At 44.1% G+C, this 18,451-nt stretch overlaps 1 protein-coding gene across 1 annotated transcript in view; it reads right to left on the bottom strand.

Annotated features, from left to right (window-relative positions):
* Positions 1-315: 315 nt before the first annotated feature.
* tgfb2 (transforming growth factor, beta 2) overlaps positions 316-18,451 on the bottom strand; it is a 38,000-nt gene continuing 19,864 nt past the window's right edge. Inside the window, exons 2-7 of the mRNA XM_056381510.1 lie at positions 11,713-11,876; positions 5,195-5,327; positions 4,996-5,106; positions 4,214-4,412; positions 3,306-3,459; positions 316-3,221 (exon numbers count right to left, since the gene is read on the bottom strand). Coding sequence (XP_056237485.1) covers positions 3,063-3,221; positions 3,306-3,459; positions 4,214-4,412; positions 4,996-5,106; positions 5,195-5,327; positions 11,713-11,876 — 920 coding nt within the window. The 3' untranslated portion in view covers positions 316-3,062. The remainder of the gene's footprint in view (positions 3,222-3,305; positions 3,460-4,213; positions 4,413-4,995; positions 5,107-5,194; positions 5,328-11,712; positions 11,877-18,451) is intronic.

Genomic DNA, 18,451 nt, shown 5'->3' with positions numbered 1-18,451 from the left:
GGGGGTGGGGGTGGGGTGTCAGACTAACTAAGGAAACTAGAAAACTTTAAAATAGAAAATTAAAACAGCATCAGTGCAATTTGTATTTCATTAAAGAAAGAGAGATAATGACTGACAGAGCGTTGGCAGGTTTGAGGGGTGAAACTAAAGTTTAGTGTTGGCAGCAAGACGACACACTGATGACACCACAGCACACTGCACTGCTACAGAGCTATCTCCTCTTCATTAACACCTTCGTTATCTCTCGTCACTCTAATCTCCAGCAGTACCCCCGACCCCTCCCCACCCCACCCCACCCCACCCCACCCCCACCCCACCCCACCCCACCCCCCACCCCAGCCCAGCATTACTCCATAATCACTTACCAAAGACCACATCTCCTTCATCTACAGACCACAAACCCTGCAGCCGGTGTGGACTGAGCCTGAGGCCGTGCTGAGAGCAGCAGAGCCTCCGTCAGCTCTGAGCACAGCCACAACACAGTGAGTGAAGGAGCTCTCCTCACAGCAGACTCTGAACCTCCATCACATTAAAGATCAGTCTGCTTTATTAATGCATGTCTGTAGTCTTCTCCTGGTTAAATATTCAGTCTGAACGATCTGTTGTCTGAACCTGGTGCATGTTGATTAAATGATGGGACGAGTGAAGTGAGGAAGAGTAAACCTCTGACGAAGGTGCAGCAGAGGAGGTGTAGTGACATCACCTCTACAACACACTGCAGGACGAACTGGGTCCCTTCAAACTCATTGATGAAGAAAGGACAGGTGACACACGGTGATGTCACCACAGCAAAGCCTGATGGGAAACAAACTGACACTTCTTCAAAGGTACTCTGTAACAAAAGATGACGCATTACCAGCAGCGCCAATGGTTAAGAAATGATATACACTTCCTGTCTCCGAAGTGGGCGTGGTCGTTATTGCGTGTTGACGTCAAAACATAACAACTATACAACACTAGATACAGTTTGAATTTACGCCAGATTTTGCTGCTCATTTTTATGTGCTGGCTTGTATCTGATCAACCCAGTAAAAGAACATATGAGTCAACGATATTCTCTGTTTTCCCTCCAAAAACAGTTAAATATTAATATTAATACTATTATTAAGCAAGTTAAATTTCAGTTTTAACTTTTAATTCATGGTTGCACGTATAGGTCCCTGTGAACATCTGCGGCTGGAAAGTGATGTCAGCAGCGGTGGAACCACAGAGAGAGGAGAGATCTGTGCTGCGAGCTCTCGCGAGAGTTTGTTGCTGAGACAGACACAGGTCTTGAATACAGTTTGAAATTTTAATTCATGGTGTCATGTATAGGTCCGTCTAAACTTCTGTGGCTGGAAAGCGTCTGCAGCGCAACTGCAGCAGTGAAACCAGAACCAGAACCAACAGATCTGTGCTGCCAGATCTCGCGAGAGTTTGTTGAGACAAAGTTAGTTTTCTTCTGATCTGTCTGAAAAATGACTTTTTTATTGTCAGAATGTTTGGAAGATCTGTGGCTTGTGAAAAATGTATCCAATATTTATTTCAGTGAGGTGAAAGAATCATAATCTCAGCCCTGCGACCTGGAGGTGGAGAAACCCACGTCACACAGTCACAGGAAGTGATTGTCAGTGCACCGTCTCCTTTCTTGATTGTCTCTGACTTGATCCAGATCATTTCAACAAGGAGGTTAAACTGAAAGTGAGCCCACATGAAGAGTTGCTGATAATCCCTACACAGCTACAGTTAATACAACAGGTCAGAACAGCGCCTGAAACAAAGATCCATCATCTACGCCTTCTCAGGTGTGATCTCTGCTGTTTGGTCTGACACACCTGGTTTCTTCTGTCCAGCTGCTGATGTTTTAAATCATCTCACATCTTACACTCTTTATCTTTATTCTCACCTCATTAAACTGATGATAAGACCGTAAATAATAAAGCAGAGTGATCCTCTCAGGAGCTCCCATGTGAATCATTTAGTCTTTTCATGTATTTTCTAAATGATTCTCCAACATGTGTTACGGTTCGTAACATGGAGTAGCTGTGGTGTCGTCAGCGTGAGGTTGATACTGACCCGGGGGTTAAATATAAACATGAACCTTCAACAGGACGGAATGAAAAGATGAAGAAAACGACAGGAGACGAAACACAGACAAACACAGAGATGACTAGGAGGTGGTGTGACTGAAGACTGTGAAGGGGTGGGGGGTGGGTGGTGGGTGGTGGGGCAGAGGGTGAGGTGTAGGGTGGGGCTGTGTTATCTTCAGGACTTATTTCACATATAGACACTTATCACTTAAACTTCCAGTGTTTGCCTTATTCTCGTGTCTCGGTGTGTGAGGTGGTGCATGTTGACAGGGCCTTAAAACGCCAGACAGACCTGTACAAAAGCCATATTTGTGTCACTGTGTGTGTGTGTGTGTGTGTGTGTGTGTGTGTGTATGCAGTGGTGTCACAATAATACAGGTTCTGTCTTTGATACCACTGCTGAAGATTAATACAATCTTTTCAGGACACAGTAACCAGGGCTGTCACCATAGCAACTGGGACTAAATGTATAACGACATGAGATATGGATTGGGATCTACTTTTTATGCCTCTGCGCCGGCGACAGCCAGAGAAACCCTGTTTTTGGTCATAATTCACAAATTCATACTCTAATTATGACACAATTTAACTCAAATATTTATGAGGATAAAATTAGGTGATGACATTTTATATTTTATATCCGGATGGTCAAAGGGCAACTCCACTGTGACATCATAATTTGTTCTGCTGTAACTCAAGAAGAAGAGACTGCGGACATATTTCCTGAAGGTTGGTGGAGGAAACAACCGCGAGGTGACAATTCTTGTTTGAAACCAGTATCTATGATATCAAAGTCTGAGGTATCATGACACCACTGATCCTATGTGTGTGTGTGTGTGTGTGTGTGTGTCTGAACTGACTGTGTGAAAACACTGCTGTGAGTATAGTAGTGCATGAAAAAGTACTGTTGTGGTTCGACTGTATGTATGCCCAAGTCCACTGTGTGTGTGTGTGTGTGTGTGTGTGTGTGTGTGTGTTGGCTTCTGAAGGCTTCTAGCTGCACTTGCAGGACTTGACCTTCATGTTGGAGAGCTGCTCTATCTTGGGGGTCTTGCCGATGTAGTAGAGGATGGTGAGGGGCTCCAGGTCCTGGGAGACGCAGCAGGGTGATGCTGATGCTTCAGGGTTGATGGTGTTGTAAAGGCCTAACACCTGGAACACCAGAATGAGAGCCATGAAGAAAACATCAGACCACCACAGACTGTTTGACCTTTGACCTTCTCCCTGACACTCTACCTTGGAATGCTGGGTGTCGGCGCTCCACAGATACGGACACGCCCCGGCACAGAAGTTGGCCTCATATCCCTTTGGCTCGTGGATCCACCTCCAGCCCAGGTCCTTCTTGAAGTCGATGTAGAGCGACCGTAAGCAGCAGTTGTCCTGAACGTTTCTACAGAGAGGAAGAGGACAGGTGAGGACAGGTGAGTCCAGGTGACAAACAGGTCCAGGTTAAACTTACAGCTGATGTCATTGTTTCGATGAACCATCAGCTATAGGCTACTGGTTCTCCTCAGTACTCCTCAGTGGCTGCTGCTGGTCTACTTGAAACACGTCTTATATGTGTTTGGACAAAAGGAAAAGAACCAAACCAGAATGTAGCCTGAGCCTGAACTCTGGATGCACAATTCAATATAATCGAAATTGCAACATCCATGCATAGGAGCTGTGATTTTTATTTTGATAAAGGTAAGATGTGTGTTTACCAGAGGTAAAAGAACATGATTGTTTGGTACAAGACCAACAAATATCACATCATAATCATTTTTTTCAGTGAAAATCAAAATGAAACAATGATCATTCCAACTGAAATCACAACATCTGCCAAAATAATTGCAATATGATTCTTTTTTTGCATATCATGCAGCTCCAGCCTGACCCTGACTCAAACCTGATACCTTGGTGGGACCAGCCAGTAAACCAGATTCTACATAGACTGTGATGGATGTTTGTCTGACTTCTTCTCTGTTCCAGATCTCACCAATTAATTTGTCAGTGAGAGGTTCAGCTGGTTGCATGTTGTATTTCCTGTGTGGTTTGATTTATGACCAGAGAAATTCTTCCGCCAACACACAAATGAAGAACCACAATCCAAAAAATGTGTGTGTGAGTGTGTGTGTGTGTGTGTGTGGACTCCAGGTCAGTACTTGGAGCAGTAGGCAGCATCCAGGGCTCTCTTGGATCGATGGTTCTTGTGCTGGGCCTGGGCCTGGGACTGGGACTGGGACTGGGACTCCAGCCTGTATGAAGGCAGCAGCATGAGCAGAAGGTGCGGAGCCCGAGCGCTGTGCCGCCGCCTCTTGAACACCTTCAGGTCGCCGCCGTGGATGAAGCTGTCGTCAATACCTGGAAACATCACAGAGAGATCAATGAGCTGCAGATAAAAACCGCCGAGATCAGCTGATTCAGTAAATCAATGAATCATTTTAAAGATGAATTACTCAAATAAACTACTACATAAACTTGTTGTTTCCTTTCTGGTACTTGTAAATAACAGGCGCTTCATTAATAAAAAATATAATACACACTGGAGCACCAACTGTGGATCAATCCGCTGCTGAAAATAGTCCCTAACAAAGTCACCGTTTCCTTCTGTTTGTTCGATTAAAACTACAGTGAGAAGCTGTTTCAGTGAATCTGTGAGTCATTTTAAAAATAAATCCACATATTTGTGTTATTTGTTTTGAAAGATTTATGTCTTCAGTAGTGTTATACACCCATGATGAGACAGTGTATCTGGGCCAAAGACTTTTCTTCAGAGTGGGTGAAAACCAGGAAAACCAGATCAGATCAGAGATCAGATACTGAGCTGAGAGACAGAGGAGGCCTACCACACTGTTGGTTTTGATGGGTTTTCTTGACAATATTAAAACACAGACTAACACCAGACACAGACAACATCCTTTCACAACTATCTGAGTGAAGTCACCTGCGAACCGCGCCTCCAGCTCCTCGCTCTTGTTGGGAATAATGTAGTTATTTGACGGTACAAACGTGCAGCAGGGGCAGTGCAGGCTGATCTTGAATCCACTGTTTCTGTCTGTGGAGAGAAACAAGAGCCACGTCCAGGTGATGTCACCAGGTAACACATGAGGGACATGAGACACTGATGGAGGCAACACACTCACCTCTGTGGTTCAGCCACTCGCTCACTGCCTCTGTGACGTCGAACGACAGCCACTCTCCCTCCGTCTGTGTTCGTACCACCTTGCTGTCGATATACCGCTGTGTCGGGGACGTCAGGTCTTTGTGTCCTAAAATCTGTGGAGAGGTCAGGGGTAGTATTTAAGAGCTGTTTATTAGAAAAGTAATAAAATAAATATCAAATCACTGTACTAATATGTTTCTTTTAGGGTCTTGTAGTTTAGTTCTTTAAACTGTACAGACAGTTTAGGTTAGAGAGAGACTGTGGTCATGGGTAAAACAAACACACATGGACTGTTGGTCAGGCATATTATCCTGTGTTCAAAAAGAGATCAAACTGATTTTAGGAATGAACTTTAGTTTAGACCCAGCACTTTTCATCCTGGGTATAACCTGATAATATCACAGATGGAGATTTTATTTATTTATCAAGAATGTTGCTGTTTTCTAGCAAAGAAAATGTTAACAGTGTCAGCCCCCATCATAACACAATGGAGAGCTTACAGCTGAGAACAGACAGGGTTTCTGAGAGGTGGTCACCACGAGCAATGCCACAGCTCTAGTCACTTCCTTTTTCTTTTCTTGCTTTTATTTATTTTGTTTTTATTTTATTATTTTTAATTGTGTGTGTTTTTTTTAGTACACTTGTGTTTAATTTCATGCTATAGTATAGGGTGGTTTGCATGGCGGAGCAGGGATGTCACAGGAAAAGTAGTAAAGCATTTCCTTCATTTTTTTTTTATTAGACATTAAAAATAGGAATTGAAAAAGAATTTATAAATGAGCTATTAATCCATATTACAATCCCTGTTTTTAATGTCTATTAAAATATAAAATTAAGGAAATGCTTTATTGCTTTTCCTGTGACATTCCTGCTCCATGAGCGGTGTGGTTCTGGGTAATGCGCTACTCATGTTGATGATCTAATAATGTTCGGAACAGATATGAAAAGAACAAACGTTAAAACAAGAGTGATTTTATAAGCATCTCCTCTAAGTTGTTTGATTTCTATGTTGAATAAAAATTAAATAAAAAAAGACGTTATGCACTTCACCTGACCCGACCTCTGTAACAGCACTATAACACTTCAACATCCAATCATGTTTTGCACAACCACAACAGATCCTCTGTCATGACAACAAATACAGAGCAGACAAACTAATATAGATTGTTTTAACTGACATCAGATGAAAACTCTTTAAGGACACATCCTCTGAGAACCATGTCAGTGGAGTTCATTCTCTGGGGAACATGAATGTCTGGACAACATTTCCTTTCACTACACCTCAAATCTGCAGGGACACAGGGTCAGTCTGGACCAGAGAGGTGGACCAACTGTGTCGGAGGAACACGAACACAGATCACAGGTTCTGTGGTCCTCCGGTCCTGTGAAGCTCCAGTTTCTATTAATGGTAGAGGGGTCAACATAATCCACACTGCAGCCCAACAAGTACTGCATGTGTCCACAGACTGAAACCAGGTGTGATCAGACTCCTCTTCCACCTGAATCTCTCCCGTTGATGGACTGATTCAGTTTGAACCTGACCTTGAACACTATGAACCTGAACCTGAACAGATACAGTTTCAGCTGCATGTATGATGACAGCTTTAGATACAGGCAGCAGTAGGGGGACATGGTTGAACCCTTTGTAGAGCCGTAAAGGCTCATTTGATAAACCTGCAGATACGTCAGTGCTTCAGCCTGGATGATATTTCTGCAAATGCATGGACAGCAGTCACAACATGATACACAATAGATCAACACAGCAGCCATGGAGGACAGTGGGTTGAGGTCTAGGGATGGGTTACAGACCCTGGCATTAAACAGGCGAACTGGGGCTGGGTTACATTTTTAAAGACCCTAGTATTGATAAGCTCTGATGTTATCAATTCTGCTCTTGGTACAAGGGAAATTGAGAAAATATATTTCGTATTCATTATTGCGACATAAAAGTTCTCATGCATTTTATCTCGCAAACTCTGTTTCTGATTAAGACATTCATCTAGCACACACACAAACACACAGAGACCCTGCTCAGAAGCGTGGTGAAGTGTTTTTCATGTAAGAGCGGAAACACGAGCGAACTCTGGAAACATCCAGTGAAAGTCGGTCACACATACAGACTGTATGCTGCAGAATACAAGACACACCTGGTGCAACGACTGATGAACGACGGGCTCACACAGTTCATTGAGTTATACGAACATGTGTTAATGATGAAAAGTTACCATTAGCCAGCTGACTGTTCTTAAATTCAGTCTGAAATAGACAGATTCAGAAATTCAGTTTCAATTTCAGAAGAGGGGCCTGTAGTAAATCATTGTGTTAAATTACATTTCCATCATGTTTAGTAGTGTTTTGTTCAGTGCTGTTGGAGTTTGCTACTCAAGAATGTTAACTGAGTACATATGAGAAAATGAAGCAAAGTTAATTCTGTTCTTCATTTGTTTTTTTCTTTTCTCTTACAAAAGTACTGATAAAAGAACTGTTAAAGTACCGGATTGATAATCGGGAAAAGTAGTAGTACTGTTGAAATCTTAACGATTCCCACCCCTATTGTGGTCTAGAACCTGCTCCTTTGTCTCTGGTGGATTGGCCAGGTCCAGGTCCAGGTCTGGGAGGAGCAGTGAGAGCGTAACCAGATGCTGGACAGACCCGTGTTATTCTGCTGTCCTTCAGAACCAAGTGTTTGTGTTGGCTTGTCTCTGCCTAATGTGTAAAACACTATTCCTGCTGATTTCACTCTCATCTCCTGTTAGAGCTGCTGTGGGAAACCTGACAGAGGAGACCTGAAGCTCAGACACAAATAAAAACCCAGTCAGTCAAAAATCTGGATCTTCAGTCGTGATGACTCAGTCTGTCTTCCTGCTTATGATCCTCCCAAGTAAAATCTGTTTCCTGCTCATTTAGGCAAGATAATATTAATGTAAGTGAAACAGGTGATAGAAGAGTGTACAGAGTTGTGTATCATCTGCGTAGCAGAGTGTGGTGGTTGATAATGTTCCCCAGAGGAGCAAAAAGAACTGGACCTGAAATCCTTCCTTGAGGAACACCATAGTCTCTGAATGTTCTGTGGACTCCTATGATGAAGATGATCAAGAGTCAGTTTCACAAAGATATTCAGACTGGTCTGTAGTTTTAATGTTGCTCATAGATCAGTCTAATGCAAGTAAGACTGACTCATTTTAAGCCATAAACATTAGACACTTTATACCCAGGCTAACTCAGGCCCAAGACCAATGTTACCATGGTAACAATCAATGACACCTGTGCTGACCAGTAGTACCCAACAACAAGAAACAGTAAAACATGGTTTGCTAACATTGTTATGGAGAGAGCAAAGAGAAGGAAAAGAGTTTTTAGAGACCAAATCAAATTTAGCTTTCCATTGTTTCACTCTTCGCTGACTTTCCAAAGTAAAACGTCCTTGTCTGATAGAAACCTGCAGTTACATCAGTTGGATTGATCGGTTAGGATGGATCAGGTATCATAACTAAGGTCAGTTTGTACTTTCTAAAGGCCTCAGTCATCACTTGACTGCAGCATCAGGTTAATATTGTGGGATAGCTGGAGTTTACCTTCCCTGTTCAGATGTAATACATTATGAGCAAAGACATTGGGACGATTCCAGAAAACAGAAAAATGGAACTGGTGGATTTGACTGTCTAACTCTGATGACTGAAGCCTTATATTAACTTCACATTTATTTTTGCACGGAGGAGGGATGTAGATTCTGTCCTCTTCCCTGTCACTGGACTCACATTAAGAACAATCACAACAGTCTGAGTATTAATGTTGACACATGAACACTGCTTCGATATCCTTTAAAAGTTCCTCAACACTAACTAATTAAATACTTGTGAATGTTATAGTTATAGTGTCTGATGACTGTTTTTTGTCTTGTTGTAACTGACCTCCTGTTTAAATAAAGTTGAACTAACCTTTATTCAATAGCGATGTTAGAGCACCACCTCTGAGTCTGTCAGTGTGTGTATTATCAGTCTCCTTGTACACTGCACAGCACAGTGTCCTGTAGTGTGTCCCAGCAGGTTCATCACTTTTTAGTGTCCCCTGGAAACACTTCCATTGTGTTGTGAGTATTTGCAGCACATGTGTTGATGTTGACTATTTGCATGTGTTGCAGTGTGTTGAGCTCTCAGGGCCACTGTAAATTCAGATCATATGTTTGTCACTTCATAGTTTTAACGATTGAAACTGATCATGTTCATGTGTTTAACATCATCCAGAGGAGAGAGGTGGTGATTTTATTCTTTGACCTTTGTGAAGAAGGACAGAAAACGCCTCAGTGTGTGATCTATAGAAGCATCTGCAGGACATTTATCACAGGCTGAGATATTTTCAAACATTTATAGACGAGGTGTTAAGTTCTGCTATGTATAGACATGAATGTGTGTGTGTGTGTGTGTGATGAATGTGAATGAGGTGGATGTTATCAGGTCTCCCTCTTTGTACCGGCCCGTCCCTTCCTCCCTCACACATTTACAGACACAGTGTTTGTGTGAGAAAATCTCCCTGTTTGGAGCTGTAGTTAGTTCAGCTGTCATCTCCTGTCTGATGTAAACACAGAGAGACAGACAGACAGACACAGGCAGGTACATGGGGTGACTTCACTAGCCTCACTTCTGCACTGTGACCACTCAGCCTCGTGAACAGTGGCAGCCTCAACTTTAGAAAGTGCATCACAGTTGTTGTTAGAGGGGAGAGGGGGGGTGGGTGGGGTGGGTGGGGGTGTTCTCCCTCCCTATTGCTCATATATCATTAATGGACGGCCCTCCTCTGCAGTCTGGGCCTTAGTATAGGCAATAATAAAATACTAGGCATTAGTATGATCCAAATATGACTCCCCCCCCCCACACCCACACACACACACACACACACACACACACACACACACACACACGCACACGCACACACACACACACACACACGCACACACACACCTCTCCACAGTCTGAATCAGGAGGGGTGAGCACAGCCACTTTATGCAGTGATTGGTCAGCGGACCAGGAATGAATGAATGGGGGAGGAGTCAGGGATGGATGGAGGTGTGATCACAGGGTCGGTGTTCTAATGCAGCTCAACTCAACATGTATGTTTCCACGTGTTTCATATGTTCATGCATTTTTCTGGTTCTGCTTTCAGACAAAGGAACAATGAAGAAACGTGACAGTATGTTTACCAGCAGCCATGACAGGACATTACGTTTTCATTGGATTTCTTGCATTTCTCATGTCACTCATTTAAACATCAGAAATGCCGCTGATTATTTAGACCTCCACAAGGTTATGTTGCTCAGGTCTCTTCTGGGGGTACCCAAACCCAGCCCCTCCCCCAGCTCCCCTGTAATTCAAACACTGGTACCAGCACAGTAACTCTGTGGATCACTTCTACACCAAGAACCCTACAACCAACACAACATAACAACCTGAAATCAGGGAGGAGTGAATGTTCCAGCTGTCCTCTGACGTTGTCCTCAGGTAAATACTGCTGCACACGTCTGTCTGTCACATGATGTTAGGTCTGTGTTTCTGCTGAAGCACACACTGTGTTTCACAGGTACATGACCTACACAGCCCAGTGAAGTAGAAAACAGACACAGGGTTAACTGTAATGTTCTCGTTCCCCAAACACTGCGACAGTGATGAGCGGGCTTACGGACAGGAAGTCCAAGCTCTGACACTGTGAGAACTGTCTCATCAACACCAAGAACCAAAGAGAGGATCGTTTAGGAGGCAGAGAAGGTCACGACCTGATCTCCATCAACAGGACGAGAGCAGAGACTGATGCGACGTCCACACTACTCCACAGTTCTACAGCCCAGTTTCAGAAACGCTGCTGGTCCCGTTTTAGTTTGAAAACTCTGGTGTTGGTGTTGTTGTCTGGACTCGCGAAAACTGAGACCTTTGGAAACGATGTCATTGACACCCACGCTCCCTGATTGGGTCTTATCAGCCCCAACTTCCAGTGGTGGATACAACATGATAAGGAAATACTGAAGAGTTACTGACCTTGTTGTCTTTACTAGCAGCTGTTGTTCAGTTAAATTCTATATTTTAACGCTACAACTGTCTTTAATGTTCCCCGTTCGTAGTATTTTGTGCAACTAATCAACTGCAGAGAAAACTTTCTGCTACCTGTTTATACAAGCTCACGCATGCTCATTGCACGTGAATGGTCATGTGATATGTTAGTCTTGTAGTGTGGACGTAGCCTGAGAGCAGCTTCAAGTTCCTCACAGAGCACATGACAGATGACTGTCCACACCGATAAAGTGGTGAAGAGTCTGAGAAACTCATCCAGGACCCCGTCACCCCAGCTGTAAGCCTCAGATCCTGGACCAGCAGGCTCCAGTTTTCCCCCACAGCACTGTCCGACTGCTGAACAGTGGACAACAGCTACGGCAACACACCACCCGCTACATCCACCCATTAACAGGTACACTGACGGTCAGGAGGTGAGGAGGGTGAAGGCGTGTGGTACCTGGTAGAGCTCGATGCGCTGCTCGGACACTCGGGCTCCGGGGTTCTGGAGACGGAAGATCCTGAGCTCAGCCTTCACCAGGTTCGACGCATTCTTCTCCATGGACGACACGTCAAACGTCAGCCGCCTGAAGTAAGGGTTGAAGTGTGTCGGAGAGATGACGTCTACGGAGAGGGAGAGACAACGGTTAACTGAGGGTTTACTGTGAGACTGAGGTTCTTATCTGGAGACATCTACACTGATATGAGGATATGTGCTCTGATCTAAACGATAGTGAGGACAGATCTGGACCTGGATCTACATCTGGGTCTGCACCTCACTGCTACGACCAAATAGAGACAGAGCAGGTTCCCTTGGCTCTGAGATGTCATGACTCTTAATCCCTTTTAATGAGAGTGTCTCTGCGTGGTTAATGCTCCAAACTTTAGTTTATAACTCAGACTTTACTGTTAAAAATCTGATGACATCACTATGACATCATCAGGGTTACTTAGTGCTCCCTGTGACCCATAAACAGATGTTGATGTGTAAAAACTGTGGAGTGTCCCTTTAAAGATCAGTGTGAATGCTGAACGTTCCTCCTGACGTCAGACTGTAACACACAGATCAGTGAACCCCCTGACACCCAGAGGCAGATAACACACTCCCCCAGTGCGTCAGCAGACACACACACACACACACACACACACACACACACACAGACACACACACACACACACAGACAGACACACACACACACAGTAGCAGCAGCACAATCCCCTCTAACACTGAGCAGCATGTGTGTGGACGTGTTCGACACATGACTGGGTGACACACACAGCACTGACAGCCACATGTGTTATCATGTCTGACAGATGCTCCGCAGCACACGCGTGTAGAGCGATACTGGAAACCATGTGTGTGGTGGGGGAGTGTGTGTGTGGCGGAGCAGTGTTTGACAGAGTCCCACAGCTCTGAGAGTTCAGATCCTGGAGGTCTGATGTCTGTAACGTAAGGCAGAGACCTGGATCAGACACACACTGTGGTCTGTTTACACAGAGTCACAACCACAGCAACCACACACACACACACACACACACACACACACACACACACACAGACACACACACACAGACACACACAGACACACACACACACACACACACACACACACACACACACTCCTAGTTACTCAGGACTGTCACCAGCAGATAGATATAAACCTGTTTATATAACACAAACATCTGTATTAACATCTGTATCCAGACTTGTGACAGTTGCTGTTGTAAATCATACACACCGCCTCTGGATTCACTTGTTTTCCACACAAACTATACTGCATCTAACTAACATTATATTTGTCCCATGTACATGAATCTGTGTAAGACTGATTTATATTGAACTCTTTTATAAATAAAAAATAAATAGGTGTAAAATGAGTCTACATGAAGTCAGAGAGTCAGAAACATAGTACTTAAAGCAGCGTCCTTTGCTTCCGCACACGCACTGTCAAGACAGTCTCAAACTTTAGTTGATCAGTCGAGCAACATTTACTGTGACGCTTCAACATCAGCTCATGAGGTAAAAACAGCTGTACAACATCTGTCGAGCTGCATCCTGCACCGTTCGCATCAGCTGAAAACTGATGCTTTATTATTCCGGTCATTACATTTCTGTGTCTCCACAGAAGCAGCTTCCTCTGTCACACAGGAGGCGTTCAGGTGCAGCACTGAGTGTAGGTCACCTGTGTTTTCAAAGAGCTCAGAGACCAACACGCACGTCACAGGAACCCTTACCCTGAAAATACAGTCTGGGTGTAGAACACAAAAAAAAATGTAGAGTGGCACCTTTTAACTTAAGGCTTGCTTCATTTACCAGTTGCTGTTTCCACAGTAACAATGAATGAACAATAATACAGTAATACAGTAATACTCACAGTAATACAGAACAATAATCACTATGATCACTGAACAGGTCAAATGTGTGTAGAGTGTACACTGAGTGACAGGTGATGTCTCAGGTGTGTCACCTGTCTGACCCGTCGACATCACTCACTCTTTCGGCTCTGACTGTCGGTGGAAACTTCTATTTGTTTGATGGGAGGCAGTAACATCCTGAGAGGATGTGAAGTGTGTGTGTCAGTGCCTGGAGGGAAACACCCTGCAGCAGCAGACTGAAGCCTACACAGGGATTTACTGTCTGATTCAGCTGCTGGCTGTTTGTCCAGAGACAACTCTCAGGACTGTCACAGGTACCTGTGAAATACCTGCTGCTGTGGGGCTCCAACATGGCCGTCTGTCTCTGCTCATGCGTCCTGACAGTGTCTGCATTCTAACAGGAACTAGGCCTTCGATCTACCAGTCACCATCACACCATGAATCACCTAGTTCTGTACAAACAACTCCACTAAGACAACAGGTGCTGCATTATATCTGTATTTTCCCTCTATCCACAGATTCTCTGAACATCTCCTGTTCAGAGTCCAAGGACCAGGAGCCACCGCACTCTGGACCACCAGTCCACCACAGGACTCAGCTGGACCACAAGTCTTCAGTTTTGATCTGGTCCTAATTTACAACAGGAGAAACACTCAGGGAGATAAGGAGTTTATATAAAAAAACAAAAAGATAAAATCAAACGAATCAAAAGAAAACAGAAAAGAGGCTGCGTCCTGCCTCCATCCACCGCAGCTCCTCTACATCAGAAGTAATGTAGGAGCAGAGGTGAAGGAGAGGATGGTGGCCCTCCATCACCGTTCAGTCAGGCTGTACTTGCACACTGCGGTGCTTTGAGCTAAATGCTAAATATCAGCATGCTAACATGCCCACAGTGACAATGCTAACATGTTGATGTTTAGCAGGTATAATGGCTCAATGTGTTAGCCTGCTAACATGTGATAATTACCTCTAAACACAGCAGAGGCTGATGGGAGTGAACTAGACACTGAGATTTTGTCCTGAAGATGAATCTGTGATGCAGTCCACCTTAAACAACAGTGTATTAGTCCTCCTTAAACTACAGTGATGCAGTCCACCTTAAACTACAGTGATCAGGACCTGCTCTGTGAGTGTGACCACTACAGGCGGGTCAACAGGAACCTGCTGAAAACAGCACAGTGCTGATCGGGACCTGGTCCTGGTTCTGTGTGGGAACTCTTTGATCCTGTTTAATCCCTGTGCTGCTGGTCTGAGGCCAGTGTAGAACAGTGTGCAGTGTGAGCAGCTGAGGAGGATGAGCCAAGACCAACGATGCTCTCTCTCATTTCCTTCCACTCGTCAGCAGAGAAAGTCACACTTCAGCTCCTTGAGGAGCAGCTGAGGGCGGACTGTTTACACACTCTGCTGCAGCCTCATGAATGAGTCCGCTGTGCTCCGGCTCAACACTGGACGCATTGATGAGAGGCTCACACACACACACACACACACACACACACACACACACACACACACACACACACACACACACACACACACACAAACACGATGGACACTCACAAAGAGAGCTCAGTCCTGGGTTGGACTGATATCTCCTCTGCTGAAGACTGATACCAGTATGTTGTTTGTTATTCACTCTGAATGAGTTTATAATGATGATGATGATGAAGGCTGATGAAAAGCTCATGAATCAAACTCTCCTCTGAAACAGTGAATGAAATGAAGCTGAGGCACAGTGAGACGAGTTTCACTTCACTCACAACACTGAGATAATCTGACATGAACTATATGAATGTATTGATCAGGGAGGAACGTCCACCACACTGGACCAGGATCACACTGGACCTGACAGCCTCAGTAGGCTTCAAGCAAACCACGACTAATGAGAGTGTTTCTACCTGTTCAGTGAAAGCAGGGTCTCTCTCTTCTCCGTGTCTCCACATGGTGATAACAGCCTGGCATACAGTCCCTCCTCTAACAGCATCCAGCTGCTCCCGGTGCTCACACCAAGAAACATGAAGTCAAACCTGAGAGACAGACTCACACCCTGCTGCTGTCACACCTCTGCACACCTCCACACACTTGGCCGGTCACTGTGTGAACTGGGAGTTAGTGTCAGACACAGCTGTGTCAGTAAATGTGTAGCATCCTGAAATCTTGTTGTCACAGCGACCAAAACCAACACCAGATATCACTGAATACCATGATCACATCTGGGAACTGGCACTGTACCAGACACACTGCACAGAAGTAAAGGATGAACTCGTCGTCTTCTAAGTCTGTCAGACTGTCATTTTGTGTAGTTTAAAGTGGAGAACGAGTGTGTTCATCAGTGAGCTGTAGAGGCGTTGGTAGGTGTGTTTCTGAACCTGGGACAGGGCCAAACTAGCTGTCCCCTGAAATAATCAGTCATAGGGTGATGTTTCCTCAGTGAGTGTTTACTCTAATTAATAATCATGTACCCAATTTACAAATGCACTCATCTGCACAACTGTAAAGCACATACCCTCATTTACGTTTAATCAGCATTTGTTTTTCTCTGAGACATAATTCTCATTTCCTAGAGTGTCACACAATTTGACTAAATAAATAATATATAAACAACTGTGTTAAATATTTATGTACAGGTGAATTCACAAAATGGCAGAAGCACTTAGACTTTACCCTCTACTCTGCAAAACCTGACTCTAACTTACTCTAAACCAGAGACAGTTGAGAAAGGAGACGGTTCACCGTAACTGTGCCACGTGGGTTTCTCCACCTCCCGGCCCCTTTAGGAGACAGGCAGCAGGTCTGAGTCCATTCAGGGGAGAAGTGAACATGATCATAGATTATGACAGATTCTTTTGGCCCCACAGTCACCGAAATAAATATTCTAAAGCCACAGATCTTCTGAACGTTGTCATTTTTCAGACCGACAGATCAGGAGAAAATGAAGCTTATTCAGACCTCTCTCATGAGCTCTGGCTACACAGATCTCTCCTCTCTCTGTCGGTTCTGGTTTTGGTTTCACTGCTGCAGCACTGCTTAGAGTTTAGAGGGACTTATATATGAAACAATGTTTAAACTGAAATGAAACTTGTATTTTTTGCTTAATAATACTTTTGCTATTATTATCATTTAACTGTTTTTGGAGGAAAACAGAGAGTATTATTAGACTGATATCATCTTGTACTGGGTTGATCAGATATTAAGATACCAGATAAAAATGAGCAGCAAAATCAGGTGCAAATTCATAATGTATCTAGTATTGTATTGTGTTGTTATGTTTTGACATGAACAAGCAATCATGACCACGCCCACTTAGGAGACAGGAAGTGTATCCCATTTTATACCATTGCCGCTGCGTTATCTTCTAATACGTTCTCTCGACACTCAAACTTGTATAAGAAAATAATGACGACAACTTTAGTAGAATAAAATACAGACAACATACTGGACAAATGGGAGAAATATCAGCGTGACAGAATAATGTTCCCTCAGTGAGAGCGTTTACACCAATGAGGAAAATCCCGTGATCTCTCCTGGGTATGTGGGTGGAGACAAAAGCAATCGATCCCAGACTAGCAGATAAAGACCACCTTGTAGATCACAAATGATATTATTATTATTTTAACACAACATGAGTCTCTACTGTTATTAAACAATTTGACTAATCTTTAGACTAATCTTATGATTTTTTTCTTATGACCTCATTATCTTTTTAATCTTATCACATGTTTAATCTTATTAAGGACTATGAATGAATTCACTGTCTTTTTAAACAGACCATTAGTGTATTATTCTTTTAACCTGTCACAACTCCAGCTCTGGACTCAACACACACACACACACACACACAGGCTGACCCTGATCTGACTGTCTTTACTAGAGCTGTGAAGTGAAGACTGCAGCCTCTTCTGATTGGGCTGAATTTTAAGAACAGCTGATTTGTTGGTCTGTTCTTTATGGTCGTAGTATACTTCATGTCAGTGAGCACAGTTAAATCCTCTCAGACAGTGCAGCAGGGGGCTGCCAGTTGAAGCACACTTGGGTTTTCTACAGAGTGAGGTCTGGAGGGAAATTCCAGGGGCTGGTTGAGAGTGTGGGGCCTCAGGAAATCCCTGACTGCCTGCAGGCCGCGGCGCACAGCACAGTCCGCCCACATCACTACCAACTTAGCCAGACCCGACATGAAAATCATCCACCACAACTGGCGCCGCTGTGGTCTGTGCGTGTGTGTGTGTGTGTACATCACTCCATCATAGTGATGGGACTAAAACAGGAGTGAGGCCAGTGATGTCACATCACACACATTCTCACACAGCGACATGGATGCTGCTCTTTCATGCAGCTCCTCCCTCTGAGAGAAGAGCTGATGTCACATGAGAGCTGTCACACGGGGCCGACACTGGGCCCCTGATTCCTGTAATCAGTCACTTCATTACTCATCACTCCCATTACCTCACATACCACTGGCAAAGCACTGAAGCTCGTGCTGTGTGGACGAAACACAAGTTAAAGACGTGCAGAGAGTTTATGACTGATTGTCCCCAGTCAGTGAGATTAACTGTGAAAGGAGCTGTTTAAAAGTTCTGCTATTGCTACATAGCTAACGTTAGCATTAGCAGCTGTTCCGTCTTGTCAAAAGCTTCAGCCATTGTTGCATTACAAGAGGTTATAATACGTCCTCTGAGCAGCTGCTTCTTCAGGACAAACTGGATGATACAGTGACAGACTGGGCCGGAGCTAGCTGGTTAGCATGCTAACTTCAGTAGAAGAGACAAGAGGTGGAGACAGCTATTGGTGAGTAAAGCAATGAAGTTTGATGTTGAACTTACAACTTT

The sequence above is a fragment of the Seriola aureovittata genome, chromosome 7 (genome assembly GCF_021018895.1).
Source record: "Seriola aureovittata isolate HTS-2021-v1 ecotype China chromosome 7, ASM2101889v1, whole genome shotgun sequence".
Lineage (NCBI taxonomy): Eukaryota > Metazoa > Chordata > Actinopteri > Carangiformes > Carangidae > Seriola > Seriola aureovittata.
This window is presented reverse-complemented; position numbering and strand designations above follow the sequence as displayed.